This window comes from Cryptotermes secundus, unplaced genomic scaffold (assembly GCF_002891405.2).
Source record: "Cryptotermes secundus unplaced genomic scaffold, Csec_1.0 scaffold2107, whole genome shotgun sequence".
Taxonomy (NCBI): Eukaryota; Metazoa; Arthropoda; class Insecta; order Blattodea; family Kalotermitidae; genus Cryptotermes; species Cryptotermes secundus.
Window position 1 is genome coordinate 328,476 of NW_019728517.1, and position 15,834 is coordinate 344,309.

Sequence of the window (15,834 nt, forward strand, 5' to 3'; positions counted from 1 at the left end):
AATCAACCTGACTAGTTTCATGGGTATCCCAAACTCTATCAGAATATTGTACAGTTCTTCCCTCCTAACTGAATCATAGGCTTTCTTGAAGTCTTATGGATAGCTGATATACTGTCTTATCGTACTCCCATTTTTTCTCCAATATCTGACGAATGCCAAAGATCTGATCTGTATTTGATCTGTTACGTCGAAATCCACACTGATGATCCTCAATAATTTCATCTGTATATGGATTTAACCTTGAGAGAAGAATATTGGACAAAATTTTGTATGAAGTTCATAGCAGTGATATCCCCCGATAATTACTACAGTCAGTTTTATTAAACTTCTTGTGAACTGGCACAATAATAGACTCCTTCCACTGATCCGTCTACATCACCCTACATAGGCTACACAGAACAATTGTGAAACTACAGATTTTCAGACACTGGTAGGATAACTTTGAAGAAACATCAGCTCATCGCTTGAAGCGTAGAGCAAAAGAGTATAACCCAGAATTAACTCTGAAACTATTAGCCTCACAGGCATCTGACAGAAATCCTTGGGCGAGTGATCTGCCCACTGCAGTGCCTCTACATACACAGAGCAGCAAACACAGAATAAAGTCCTCGTATGCTTTAATTCATAACTTGTACCCGCTATTCCAGTATTCAAGCTGTTCGGTACCGTACGCGGCCACTGTGGTCAGCCTGCAGACGTTAATAACGTTTCTCGAAATTCTTAAATGAACAAACTGAAAAAAAACGCTGTTTCTTTATCCCAAATCGTATCCGTTTGAAATGTCGCTGTAGTCGAGCTATCCTACTAAGGATTTTCGTTATTTCCCAAGCGAAATCTCAGAGAAATCCCATTTGATGCAGAATTAAACAGTAATTCTCCCACTTCAATCCGTGTTAAATTAATTTCTCATCATCAGCTTTATCAACAACGCGATATAACTTCTTGAACTATTCCTGTTACGTCTTCCTTTGTCTGAACACCACTTGCAGAGTTATATTGTGAATAGTTCAAGTTATGAAGCTCCTTGTTATGCAATATCGTACCTTGGTATCGCTTCTTCTTTGTCGAAATATTTTCCTAAGCATCCAGTTCTCAGGCACGATAAGCCTGTGTTCACCATTTAATGTGAGACCCTTGCCCCAAAACACGAAATCCTGAGAATAACTAATCACTACTTTCCTTTCATACGATATGGACCGCATAGAAAACGAGCCCAAAAATTCTTGTATTGTTTCGTGCGTATTCGTTGCCGGAGTAAAGTTCTTTAATGAGCCGTTGCCTAGTAATGTAAGGGGAACACAATATAGGCATAGATTGATTTATGAAGTACTCCGATGAGATGGGTTCAGGGACTATGACAAGCATTGTTTCAGGCGTTCAGAAATTGGTAAGGGGGTGGGGTCACAGACATACAGACAACATGGTGATCTCATAAGCGTACTTTTTTTTAAATTAAGGGGGAAAAGGCTAACAATAGGAGAATTACAATCTTCCAAGTGTTAATGTGTACATAATGCGCAATAATTGTGAAAATACTTGTTCCACGATAAGATACTTACAACAAGTAGATAGCCATATCTCACAACGGTTCGAGATGCATACCACTCTTATTGACATAAGCTGCACATCTCACTGTCACATGACGTCCCCAAATTTGTACATCGCAGAGACAGCATGCCCGTGCCAATACAATTATTCTTAGTTTCGGACCCCTTTGGGACACATGGCCATGTTTTTGTTCCTTCCAACACCACTTCTTTGTTTTGATATGGGGCTTCCTCTTCGACGAGAGGAGTGGTCTAACTACTACTGTCGGAATACTATTAACAGTAGTAGTCAGTCCAGGGTAGTAATTTGCTGCTGGTCTTCGCCAGCACAGTCTTGACTGCCTGGCCCACTCTCGTAAGTGTTCTATATATATAAAACTGAAAAAGTTACGGTGGAATGAAGATTCCGAAATTACTCAGCTACACGTTACCATAGAAACGAATTGCGAGGGTTAAAATGTTGCATGAATGAAACTTTTGTGTCAAGCCTATAATTAAATATTCTCTTTGTTTGCTAATTCCACGGAGATGAAAAACTGATAGTCGCTCATGTGTTGAGTAAACTTCCCGCTATTTATAGAACCTGACGTGTCATTACCATAATCACCAAGCCCATCATCCAACTTATCCTCAGTGGGATGGATCCAGAGCACGCTCTTACATCCAGTTTATTTAAGAACCACTTTAATATTATCCTCCAATCTTCCTATATATTTTACACATATCCGGAAAGTGTACTGAAATAATATATGATTAAGATGGCAGAAATACCTTACCTCAGATCGATGGCAGGATAAACAATAAGAAATGATGAACATGTGAAGACATGGTAGAAGAAAGGAAATATTTTATATCGGTACAGCAGACTCTTATAAAACCTATGAAATTAAATTCCTAGAGAATGTGAAAACAGCAGCTAGAAACGGAATCCTGCAGAACATGCAAGAGGTGGGGGCTTCAGGCAAATATACGGGACAGAATAAGAAGACTTCTATCTTCTGGGATATGACATCATTTATTTCGATGAAAATATGAAGCAGGTGCTGCAGTACTTACTTAATGCTGTGTTTTCTTGAGTGACATGTTCCCCCGAAAAGTCGGGTGCCTTCCAACGGTCTATAACATGCTAAATCCCAAAAGATATAGCTCTTCATTGAGAACGCTGTGAGAACCTCAAATCCTACATGGAACAAATTAAACCATTGTAACTGGAATAAGCCACGATCTTAAATCATGATGTTGATGTATGTGTCTCTCCCTAGTGCTCTCTTCCTGAGCAACATTCCTTATTTATAACGGCGAGTTCGTATGTCTTTGCTCCAAACAAAAGCCGAAGGACCACCTCTTACCGCCAGTGCAGAATTGTGTGTTTTTTTTTCTTTTTTTGGATTCACACGTATTCCCAGTTACCCATCATGTCTGAAGGCCGTCTCCAGCCCCGCATCTTCAAGACGCGCCAAGACAGCAACAAGGGATCCACTTAACACGTATTTGTCTAACTTTGAATCCAGGCACTGGTTCACTGTCTCACAATATGACGAAAGTATATTCTTTTGTATTTTATATTACTATACATATTTCTAGCAGGGGGCACGCGGTAGCGTAGTTGGTTGAGGCACTATGCTACGAGCCGGAAGGTCGCGGTATCGAATCCCGATGAGGTGGATTTTTTCAATTTAACTAATCCTTCCAGCCACACTATGGCCCTGGGGTCGACTCAGCCTCTAACAGAAATGAGTACCAGGAATATTTTTGGGGGTAAAGGGAGGCCGGCGCATAAGGTTAACAACCTTACCGCCATCTATGAGCCGAGTGTCTAGAAAGTGTGGGAGCCTCAACATCTCACAATCCTATGGGCCTCCAAGGCTTGTTACAGGGATAGCTTTAGTTTTTATGTTTCTAACGAACGGTAGGCCAACATAAAGAGTCACAGTTCAAAGATTTACTTTCATACAAAAATTGTAAACGAGCTGTTCAATGTCAATTAACCAACTCCATGGAACAGATGGAAACTCTAAGTAATTCGTATTATTTTGTTGAATACGACGCCGTGTAGTCGGGCAGAATTTCACTGACGTTTCCAAGAAACACGGAGTCAGATTTCAAAAGACAGTACTTCTCATAGTCACCGCTCTAGGTGGTAATTTCCCAAAAGGAAAAATACTGTCTGTCGTATACTTGTAAGCCTCTTTTCTTTCCGACATAATTACTGATCCAACGGAAAGAGTGAGTCCTAAACCGTTAGTATCAACGATGAAACAGAATAACATTGATCTGATAAGTGAAACATAAAATTCGTGGAAAACCAGACTGACGGAGGCCTATTCACTGGGTTCAAATTACTGTAATCTATCAGATTTGATGTGAAATTTTTTCCAAAAATGAAGAAATACTCTTACTTGAAGTGTTGTATTCTGTGATACAAATAAATCGTCCTTTAATCGTATCTGTACATAAGCTTGCCTAATGCGGTTTATGTCATCAGTAGGGCGTAACTATAAGCACTCAACTCCTGTAATCTCTAACTGTGATTATTAATGCAGTGATTATAGTCATATTGGAAGCCAATTCGCCATTTTGTTATCAGTCGTTGTGAATTTATAATTATGAATCACTACGTCATGCAACCAATGCCATCCATCTTCAGTTTGTAATCTCGAGTGTTTATAAATTAACAAAGGATTTTCCACAACAAATAGTTCAGATTAACTCGCGCTTTAATCTGTTCCGCCCATTGATATAAACGACTGTATCATAATTGTGAAACTGAGATTTCCGCTCCCCAAGTTTCTGAGAAATTCATCGGAGGGGACTAACACGAAATATTTTATATGGGCTGATGATGTCAATGAGAGGTTTACAGGCCCATCTTCAAAATGCTAATCTTATCAGATGTTGATACGGTTTTGTAAGCACGTAGAACTTCAACGTTTATAAAATGTGAGTCACGTGTAGTTGAGGTTTCGATGTTGTATTGATTTCCTTTCATAGATGTTAACTTTTAAAAATATCTGCATTTTTTTCCTTAAAAGATCGTGTACAAATTATTACAAATTGTAAACAAGTCATCAGATACTGAGAATCCTAAATTTAACTAAACTGAGGCCCATGGGTACCAAATTTCATATACATAGATGTGGTTGTTTATAAAACGCAATAACAGATTTAAAATTGGGTCTTATTCTACAACCTGCACATGTGAAGAGATTGAAAACGGTCGACCGTCACTTTATAAAACAACAAAACATGGACGCAATTCAGTTTTTCAAGTAGATTCTAGATGTGTGATAATTAATGATCCATAATAAGACTATTACGTAGGGTATTGCCCATAGTCAGGTTACTTTCGATAAACTCTCCTTCTCTGAAACTGGATTCACTTTCGCCATCTGATGTCGTAAGTGGAAAGCGATCGTACACAGCCGTGTCCTACTCTCAGCCCGTGGGGTCACAGGCTCAACATAGTATGATAATTCTTCTCCTTACACCTGATGACAGATCACGCTAGGGTTGCCAGATTTTGTAAAATAAAAAAAGGAGTGATGTCTCGTTGCTTATTTATAACGAAATTTTTTCACAACTAATAGGCTATAAAATAGACATAATCAACATACTACATAACTTACAAAATGCTACTACACATTTATAAAACAAAACAAATATTACGTAGCCCTATTAGATATTTATAGAATGCACGAAAACATATCTTCCCATTTCTTAAGATATATTTGATTATGTTTGGCCTGGAATTTCAACTTCTTCCGTGGAGGAGTCTTTGATGGATCTTATTCGCCCTCAAACATTTTTGCTAACTTGACACTGGCTTTCACTATCACCAACAACCTCTGCTTTGGTTTATAACCTCAAGTGTTGCCAACACTCACGAAATGCAACATAACTAAAGAAACTATGACAATGTCATTTTCCAAGGATTACAGAAATTTTATGAAAATATTTAACCCATGAAATATAATTCGCAATGGACTTAAATAAAAAAACGGATAATTATCCACTACGGGTAAACAATAAACGTAGGAACAAAATTTGGGTGAAAAAACGGAAGAATCCGGGGAAAACGAGGTATCTGGGAACCGTAGATCATGCGTACATCAGATATGCTCAATATAATTGATAATGTCCGACGTTCAATTTTTCTAAGTTAACTAAAAGTGTTTTGTGATCTGTTCACAGTCTGCCTGTAGAATGGTTTGTGGAGGAACTGCGAACTAACCCCGAACTGGCGAGGATCATATTACACAAATTTGTGGATGCTGATCAAGATGGAGAACTATCCGCCGACGAGCTGCTGAGACCGATGTACTAATTGAATTTTAACATTCGCTCCTGCCGTACACTTTTTAGATTCCAGAAACAAGACAGATATTTATATAACGTAGATTAAAAAGACAGATGACAGTCAATCAAATCAAGATTACGAAATAATTATAATATTCGTGTACATCAATATCAACAAAACTGATATATAAAAGTAAGTTACCAGTCTCATAAAATAATAACATCCTTTCGCCTTGGATAACCAATTTAGTATAACACACCGGAAATCAATTTTATGGAGATGGTGAGGAAACACATTTAAGACGCCATTCTTCAATTTCAGTCGTGCGCAATGAAGCATTCCACTGAAACATTTAATTCGGAATTACAAGTCTATATAAATGTACGGCAAGAGCGAAACAAATCTAAAATCTACCCACAATTCTCTTTTTAATATTTCTATGATTTGTCTTATAGAATTCGCTTGTTTCTCGCGATAAAGTATCGTTATTGTTGGGTGAACTTTCTTTCTGTATATAAATGTATGTGAGCCCTCGCCCAACAATACAACTCCCCCTGTGTCACGAGCAGCAAAGCAAAACTTCTATGAAGCAGTCAACTCAGATAATTACCCTGTCCTAAGCATAAGATTTTTTTTTAATTCTACTGTTTCTTATATATGTTAAATATTAATTCAAATGTGAAATGAAAAATTAGTGAAAGTACTCATAATATGTGACTAAACTTTGTTTGTAAATCTGTAATCCTGAAAACAGAAAAACATTGTCTTTAGGATAGATATGATAAATCTATGTAGTAAAACAAACTTAAATTTTATATTTGTATCGTAAATCAGTGTGTAACTTTGAGGTTATATTAGAGTTGACTGCATTAATGCCACCATCACAAATCAATACCAGTTAGATATATAAGTTGTTTGAAACACGTAATCATGGAATACATTTTGTGTTCTGTACAGACAACAAAATAAATCCCAAATGGACAAGCAGCTGTTACGTAAGAAGAAATTTCTTTTTGTGTTAATATTACACACATCCCCCATCCTTTGTTCAAGAAATATCAAATATTCTCGAGGAAAAAACATGACAATTTCGCCTGAAGGATAAAAGAAAGCCCTTGGGAACATGTTCTTTCCTTTTACATTCAAATAACTCAACTTACGACGTAATATTTTCTCTTTTTCTTTTGCTGACACATTTGTGATGCTGTATTTTAGAATTAAAGACTTTTTAGTGCCGTAGGAACAAACGTGACTTCTTCTATCATGTCCCTAAGGTGAAAAGTTGTCACTTACATGAAACATGAAAAGACACGAGGAAGTTCTTCAAAGCGAACTAAAAGACGTGCACAACTTAAGGATATCTTGTAGGATGCACACCGTAACGCCGACAGCAACGTTTTTAGTCTGCAAGTCCATAACGCACCGACCTTACTGAGAAGCTAATAGTGAATTAGTTTGTCAATAAATACTCTGTTCTCTTCATTGTGTTCACGACAGTCTTCCAATTGTCCGATTCTAAGCCAGCTCAATCCAGCACAAACCTGTAATTCTTTAAGACATATTTTGCAACATAGCTATGCCACAACTCTGGCCGTTAGACTCTGTCTTTTCTTCATGGAGGCCCAAATTCATTCCCAGGTGACTTCATGTGAGATTGCCAGTGGAGTGACACTGGAGCAGGCTTTTTCTTCGGGTTTCTCCGGGTTTCCCTTACTGGTCACTATTCCACAATTCCTTCACATTCATGTACCACAGCCCTGACCAGACAGAGCATTACTACATCATCTATCTTCACGTTGGGGGCATCTTCGCTGTTATACAGCAGCAACCCTCTAGAAAGCTTCTGATACTGCGAACTGGCTAGTTACGTACTTGCAATCATTAGTATGGGGTGTCCGGATGAAAGGTATTAAAATAAAAAATTATATCTCGGAAAGTAATTGTCATACACGTATCCGGTTTATGTCATCGAAAGGAAAACACGTTGGTTATTTCCCATGCTCGGCTTACGCGCATGCGCCGCCACATTTCCGCCACCATGTTAGGAATCACCTGGAAAGAGAGATGGCTGTGATATGAATTGGCAGAGGTGGACCAATCGCTTTGCCTCCTAGGCCGCCAGATTTAACCACACTAAATTTTTTCTTGTGGGGTTATGTGAAGAACATTGTCTACCAGGTTAAGATTAACGACCTGCAACATATGAAAGCACGTATAAGGGACGCTGTGGCTATGGTAACACCAAACATGCTGGATCGGCTGGATATTTGTCGTGCCACCAAGGGAGCCCACGTTAAAATTTACTGAGAAAGTTATATATGCAGAAAAAACTTTGATAGTTTCCTTTTGTAGTGGTGAGACCCATAAATGTGTATAACAAAAACTTTCTGAGATATAATTATTTTATTTTTGATACATTTCATCCGGACATCCTGTATTTTAAAAATAAGGATCATAGTATTCTACTGTCCTAAAGCAAATACTTCACAAGAATTATCTACTTTATATGGTATATAAACGAGTCTTTAGTCCATGACGGTCTCCTAAAAATTGAATTACACGTAGTGCCAACAGAGTGCAGCACCTACTGTACAGCTGCGATACAGACATGGGTGGTATTCGAAGATCGGGGGGTAATTGGTGGATTTTCCCCTCTTTAGAGGATAGTGAATAATGAACTGGAAAGGATGTGGAAGAAACTGCCGCGGCATCTGCCCAGATCTATGTGGAAAACTAGGAAAACTTCAGAGAGGATTGTAGGTTCCCTGTCCGAGATTCGAAACTAGCACCTCGCGAATAAACGTCAGAAGGGCGACGGCTTGAGCCAAGTGTCCCGATTTTAAGTGTTTCGATTGACAAATGGAAGTTGGTGCATGAAAGTAAAAAAAGAAAATCTGAATTATTCATGCTTATCTCAAGCTTATCTAAAAACTAAAATATGAAGCTATAAATTATTTAAATCTAGGAATATCTTAATTTTTATCCACTGCTTATTACTTACTTACTTACTCATGGAGTTAAGCCCTTCGTGAGAAGCCGCCAATTCTGCAGCTACTCAATTTCCCAGAATTTTATGGAACCAGAAGGTTCATTACCGTGTTCACAAGAGCCCTCTACTGGTCCCTATCCTTAGCCAGATCAATCCAATCCATATCATCCTATCTCCCTGAGATCAATTTTAATATTGTCCACCCACCTACGCCTTGGTCTTCCCAGTGGTCTCTTTCTTTCTGGATTTCCCAGCAATATCCTATTTGCATTCCTCGTCTCATCCCATTCGTGCTACATGCCCTGCCCACCTCATCCTCCTTGACTTCATCATTCTAATTACACTTGGAGAAGAGTACAAGTTATGTTTAATAAGAAATTTTGTGGACATAAGAAGCCAAAGTATTCGCTCAGTATTTAATAAATTAACTTTCAGACAGGATATTAAATCAACTAATGCATCTCACGCACACGCCATTTAATTAACCTAATGGATTCAGTTTCCATAAGTAATAGTGCATCAACGAAACCTTGTTCACTGAGTAATATCTACCCCGCCCCATACGATCCCAAATCACGAGAGCCCCCGGTGTAACTAGAGGGTTGAAACACGACTGCACCTCTCAATATTACATTATCCAAGCCATCTACTGTACAAAATAAAATATGAAAATATGATGACAAATGAAAATGATGCTATACTATAAATAAACAACTACGCGCGCTGACCAAGTCACGCCCTCTATCCACAAAAGTTGGCACTAAATTCGCCGACAAGCGACGGTCGCCCGGTCGGTATAGTTCGCTTGCGGACTATAGGCCACGGAGTGTTTGTAGTAACACACCGTATTGAGCAGCATGAGAGCAGGATTACTGAATAATGACTTAGAAGGGATTTGGAAGGAAGCGGTAGTGACCTAATTCAATATACCACCTCGGTATTTCCTGAGATAGTGTAGTCGGTATAGCGACTAGATACGGACTGGGCGACTGAGGAGTCGGGGTTCGAGTCCCGGTTGGGTCAAGCATTTTTCTTTTTTTCCAAAGCGTCCAGACCGCCTCTGGGGTCCACCCAACCTCCTATGGAATGGACACCGGGGGGCTCTTTCCCCGGGGGTAAAGCGGCCGGGGCGTCAAGCTGACCACTCACCTCCAGCTAGTGCCGAGGTCTATACATCCACTCCTCCATACGCCTTCGTGTAGTGGTTAATTAGTTAAGCACAGGGACAACTTTACCTTTATCTTTTACCTCGGCATTTCCTAGTCGTAATTTCCCTACCATTTTACACTGAAGGGAGAGACACATGGGCCTAAAACGTATAACTGAACTAGTAACTGTGCAAGAAGTGACACGTTTTCCCTTTTGGTTATATAAGTCCCACATCATGGCGACGTAGGTGTAAGCGGAGTAAATATCCACATATGTTTAACCTCGGCAGCAGGTGGAATTAAGTAAGCTGCTTGGCCTTCCGGCCAAATAATAATTTAAGAGCAAATAAACACGAATATTGGCGAGCTACGTAACACAAATGAATACCAGAAACAAGCAAGAACAGTGGTCAGAAACAACACAACAAAAGCATGATCTACCACATGATACACCATTTTGTGGACAGAGCAGCACTAGGGCAGGGCTCTCTGCGGCACTTCCGTTTTCATTTAATGAATATATCACTCCACTAGTGTTCCATACTGCACCTTCAGTGACTGGTGGAACAAAGCTTCTGAAGGTCAATAGATTATGCCCAAAAATTGATTACTATATGTGGCAATACCGACAGTTGTTTTTCTTTGAACTTTCAGGGATTTCAGATTTAGTTTTAAGTTGGAACCTGGCTTTATGGACTCTGGCCAGAATATTATGCACGGCCACATGCTTGCAGTTCAAAATGTCTTGTTATCTTAACTCTCGCAGTTGGTTTGTGTCTGCTTAGCTTACGTATCGTGTCTTGTGTTGCGTCTGGTATCCCGATGGTAGGGACTAGCACTATCGATTGGGCCCAACCAAGTGGGCTTTTCACCTGACGAAGGAGACAGAGTTCAGCATCCGAAACGTCGTTCAAAATAAAAATTAGGATGATGGATAAGTTTTAGAAAAATATCCACTGCAGTTAAATCATACTCGTAAATATACACAAAAACATATACTTCGAATATTCGTCTACTTTGCTCACTTTGAACAAATGAAATAGGCTTATGCGATCTCCATGTTGTCTGTCTGACTGTGTATCCCTTTCCATCACCTTTCGAATGACTGAAGTAATCTTTATGAAATTGTGTATGTATATCATGTTGTCTGAGTCCATCTTAACGGAGTACTTTATAAATCCCTCCCAGCAATCTGTGTCTATATGTGTATCCCCCTATCGTTGCTAGGCAACGGCTGGTAAAAATGTTGCCACGGCAAAGGATACGCCAGCAACAATAGAAGAACTGATGGACGCGTCGTTTTCTATGCGGTGCGTGTCGTATCAAGGAAAGTAGACGAATAGTTCTTCGCAGAACTTCTTGCTCTTATCTTAATATGGTGCCGCGAGCTTGTTCGAAAGTTCATGTGATCGCGAATAAAACTCCCGACAGTACCAAACTGAAATCACAAAGTACAGGTATCCTTAGTTTTATGAACGCTCGATTTACGAACTTTTACTACAACGAACAACTCACGTTCGTTAAGTTCGGCGACTGTTACATATAAAGCAATGGGAATTAAATTTTCGATTTGCAAAATTTCACCTCGTGAACAGTTTTGATGGAAAGAATTGCCATCGTGAATTGAGGGATATCTGTATTTAGTTACTAAAAAATAAATTAACTTTACCAGATATAATTATTTAATGCTGAATATATACGTATATAATAAAAACGAGCAGTTTAGACGTATGTACGTATTTTACTAAAATAAGCATGTATATTAACTTCAAAACATCAAAGATACTACATTGAATCCTGTATAATTCGACTGAGCTTACCCTCATAAATCCTCATCCAGTTCTATAAGTTGTTACACTCTGTGACAATTAATAAGACTCGGTTCGCTTTCGAGACCTATTTAGCCAGCTTCGAAACTTATAAACCTATTCTGGAACTGAGAATCCTCTCTGGAGGGCAGAGGACGGAAAGTTGCTCCATTTATCTCGAGACCCGTCTCGAACGCAACTGGGCAATTTAATAACAAAGCAACTCCTCAGTAATTCCTCGAGAAACTTAACGTTTCAAAGACAGAATCTACCTTTTAACTACCATGTAACTAAATTCTGCCATTTAATGAATAAAGATCGGCGTTCAGTAATTCATGCTCTTATACATTGGCTCTTTTTCGTTGAGAGAAACACTCAGTACCTGTGACTTCACGAAGCAGCACTCGTTGCTTACATACTATCATTCTGTGAAAACAAGTGAAACATTAAAGACAATTTTATTATACTGTCACGTGTCCTGGTAACGCGACAACAAATTAATGGGTTCCGGATTAGACGAAGCTGTTTTATTGGATAACCCTTTCACAATTACAATTACAACCACCTAATCCTTCCAGCCGCATTATGGCCCTGGGGTCGACTCAGCCTCTAACAGAAATGAGTACCAGGAATTAATTAAATAATTTTCCAGTGGAGTAAAGCGCGGCCGGCTCGTAAGGCTGACAACCTTACCGCCATGTTTGAGCCGATTGTCTAGATAATGTGGGACCCTCAACGTCTCACAACCCTATGGGCCTTCACGGCCTCTTACAGGGATAGTTTCACTTTTTTTTTTTTTTACTTTATAACTCTGAAATAGCGTCTTCCAAACGATGCGACCTGACAAGTTCCTCGTCTCACGTTTCCTCTTCTGGTTCTTGGCCGAGCTGGTTTCTCCTGCTTTGACATATTCTCAATTCTCCTCTGGTCTTCTCTGATCTGATCTCCGCTCCAGAGTCAGAGTCAGAGTTACTTTACGACTGGCGGTTTACAGCAAATCAGTCAGACCCCTTAAGGCCCACGACCAAAGATTATTTTTTCCAACTGAACTCTTGCGGTAATAGTCCTTATGTAACATCCTCTGATGAGATGAGTTTGTCTCTTATGAATACGCTTAGCCTTTCGTCAAGTGTAAATATCGCACATATAACATGTTACTGAAAATCCTTCCTTTTGCACTACACACAGTCCTTTGTCAGCACAGATTTATAAAGCAGAACATCCCTACCTTACATATCTTATGCTGCAACGGCAGTTTAGTCATTTAAACGGTCGTAAGCTTGACCACCGCCAAGTTTAAGCCTTTTACATTGATCTCCGTTCCGGTCTTCGTTGATCTCTTTATCTTCTACAGTTGGACGGACCAGAAACACCTTCTTGAAGGGTTTTGTTTCCCGTATTAGCTAGTGTATCCGTTGCAGTGGGAACTGCAGTAGTTCTGGCTTTCATTTCCGCGGTAACGGTCTCTTATGTATGCGCTGTCTCGGAAACGTGTTTTAATTTTCAGGTAACACGTTGATTTAATGTCTACCATGTTGGTAACAACGCTTATTGGGCCGTTGTCCGGCAATGGATCTCTCTGTATGTGCTGTTTCGGAAACTGTTTTAACAAACCGTTTCTAGCAATGGACGCCCGCTATGACTCAAGGCTTTAGGTGGCACGTCACAATACGTATTGGCAATACAATCGTATAGCAAATATATTTAATTATTCTACTTAATAACTCTAAATCTCAGGCATTTGATCTCAAGTTCCACATGTCTCATGAATTCAACAAAACAAAACGTCTTCAGTTAGGTGTTAAGCCACTCTAGCATCCTTTCTCTTAAACAAGCCTACGGATGCTCGTATCACATATAATTTCAGTGATCCGACTCTTCTGTTGTCCCGGAAACACTGCTCGATCTGCTCCTTGGGCTCAAAGCAACTTACAATCGTTGAAAGTTCAGAATGTGGATTCCTGAAGACACTCTGAACCTTTCCACGCACCCGCAAACTTCCCTATCTTGGTACGGCACAGTTATTGAGCTCAGTGTCACCGATTCTCATAGTCTCTGGCCACAAAAATCGAATCACAGATAGGTGCTCTTCTTTCCTGAATTTCGGGCAATGGCGCAACTATGTTAGACGTTTCAGAATATACTATCATTAGATGACGGAAGATTCGTATTGCTTATAGCCGTCGCTTCTTCAGTGCTGCGAATATTACATTTGAGATGAACTATGCAGAATCAGTTACACAAACTGACATTTTCGCTCGTATAAAACGATATTAAACGAGACGACATTCAGACTTTTTAGTTTCTATTTACCAATCTCGGATGTCAAGTGCTTACTGATTTCGTTCGCTTGGAAGCCTGGATCGTGGGTTCGAAGCCCACACAAGGCATGGATGTTTGGTATGTGTATGTGTTCATTCTGCGTTTGTGTTGTTCTGTGTTTAGGTAGAGGCTTTGCGACGAGCTGATCACTCGTCCAAGGAGTCCTACCGTCTGTATAATGATCAAAACTAAGGGGGAAAAACAAATTTCGACACCGTAAAGGTAAAAGAGGAAGGGATTAAGTAAGTAAGTAATATCAAGTGCTATACAGGTTGAGATATCTACTGTCTTCACTTACTGTAAACTGAAAGCTACCCTATGGCTTTAATATACTTCATGCTGGGGGGGACAAAGGCAATTTAGAGATGTCGAGGATAAAGTTACTAACTAGAAACTTGAATTCGAAATGGTCGCCGATTTTAATCCAAATTGCAAATCTCTTAATCGTTTCAACAATGGGAACAAAGAATAAGGCGTTATGATTTCAACTGTGAAGGTAGGAACCCTGATCCATAACTGAAGGTCCCTAGAGAAGGCAATGGTTTAGTGTGTGTATGTGGAAGTAGATGGAAACAGCGTGTCATGTCAAAACAGATATTTCGTTTCTGAGGCTTATACCTAATCTTCTTAATTCCAAATTCGTTGTATCATTTTCTAAAAAATAACTTGCTAATTAATTACTAATTTATTTGATGAAATCATATTCGGTATGTTTTTGCATGAGATTATAAAAATGTAAAAAAAATTACGTCCTCTCAAATTATTTCAAAGCACCCACATTTTAAAAAGCGAAACACAGGTAATAAGGAAGCTACAAAACTTGTTCCACAAACAGCCTTTAGCTACAGTCTCACCGTAATTCTGAATGTGTGCTTGGCTCAAGGACCCCCCCCCCAAAAAAAAAACAGAAAAAGTGGAATATGAAACGTAAAACAGTGGTCCAAATTGTTCATGAGATTCTGATTTCCAAATTCTGTCTGGCATTAATGAAATGCTGGTACGGTATATATAACCAGAATTTAGTATCAATTACAAAACGATTTGTCGAGTGATCAAAAACCACTTAAACAGTGACTTTTCTAGACAGAGATTTTGAGTGGCAAACTTAGCATTAGTGATCGGACAGACTTCACACAAGGAGCGAATGACTCTTCTACTAGTTACGTACTTAATCCGTTCCTCTTATACCTTTACAGTGTCGAGGGTTATTTACTTCGTTCATTTAACAGACAGTAGGACTCCCTGGACAAGTGATCAGCTCTTCGCAAAGCCTCTACCTAAACACAGCACAACACAAACACAGAATGAACACATACACATACGAAACATCAGTGCTTTGTGTGGGATTCGAACACACGATCCCGGCAATCCCGGCTTCCGAGCGAGCGAAGACAGTATATGCCTTAGACCTCTCGGCTACCGTCACCGGCAATATGTAAGAATTCAGTTCGTACCTCATAGGAAACAGATCCGAACCCACGATCCCGGCTTCCGAGCGAGCGAAGACAGTACACGCCTGAGACCGCTCGGCTACCGTGACCGGCTCCTCCTGCTAATAAAATGCTGATTTTCAGTACCAGCTAAAGTACAACATAACAGTAACCACGGCAGACAAGAAACGCCAGCAGGACGAAGGAACAAGAAATGGTTAATACCAAACATAACGGCAACCTACACCTTATAAGAAGTGTAAAGGTTAGAGGTTTGTTACAAGAAAGGGCGA

General features: G+C 39.6%; 1 protein-coding gene across 1 annotated transcript in view; it reads left to right on the top strand.

The window, feature by feature from the left end:
* Window positions 1–5,940, top strand: part of LOC111865274 (allatotropin-like) — a 143,147-nt gene extending 137,207 nt beyond the window's left edge. The window contains exon 3 of the mRNA XM_023853172.2: window positions 5,739–5,940. Within this exon, the coding sequence (XP_023708940.1) occupies window positions 5,739–5,871 (133 nt within the window). The 3' untranslated portion in view covers window positions 5,872–5,940. The remainder of the gene's footprint in view (window positions 1–5,738) is intronic.
* Window positions 5,941–15,834: the final 9,894 nt, after the last annotated feature.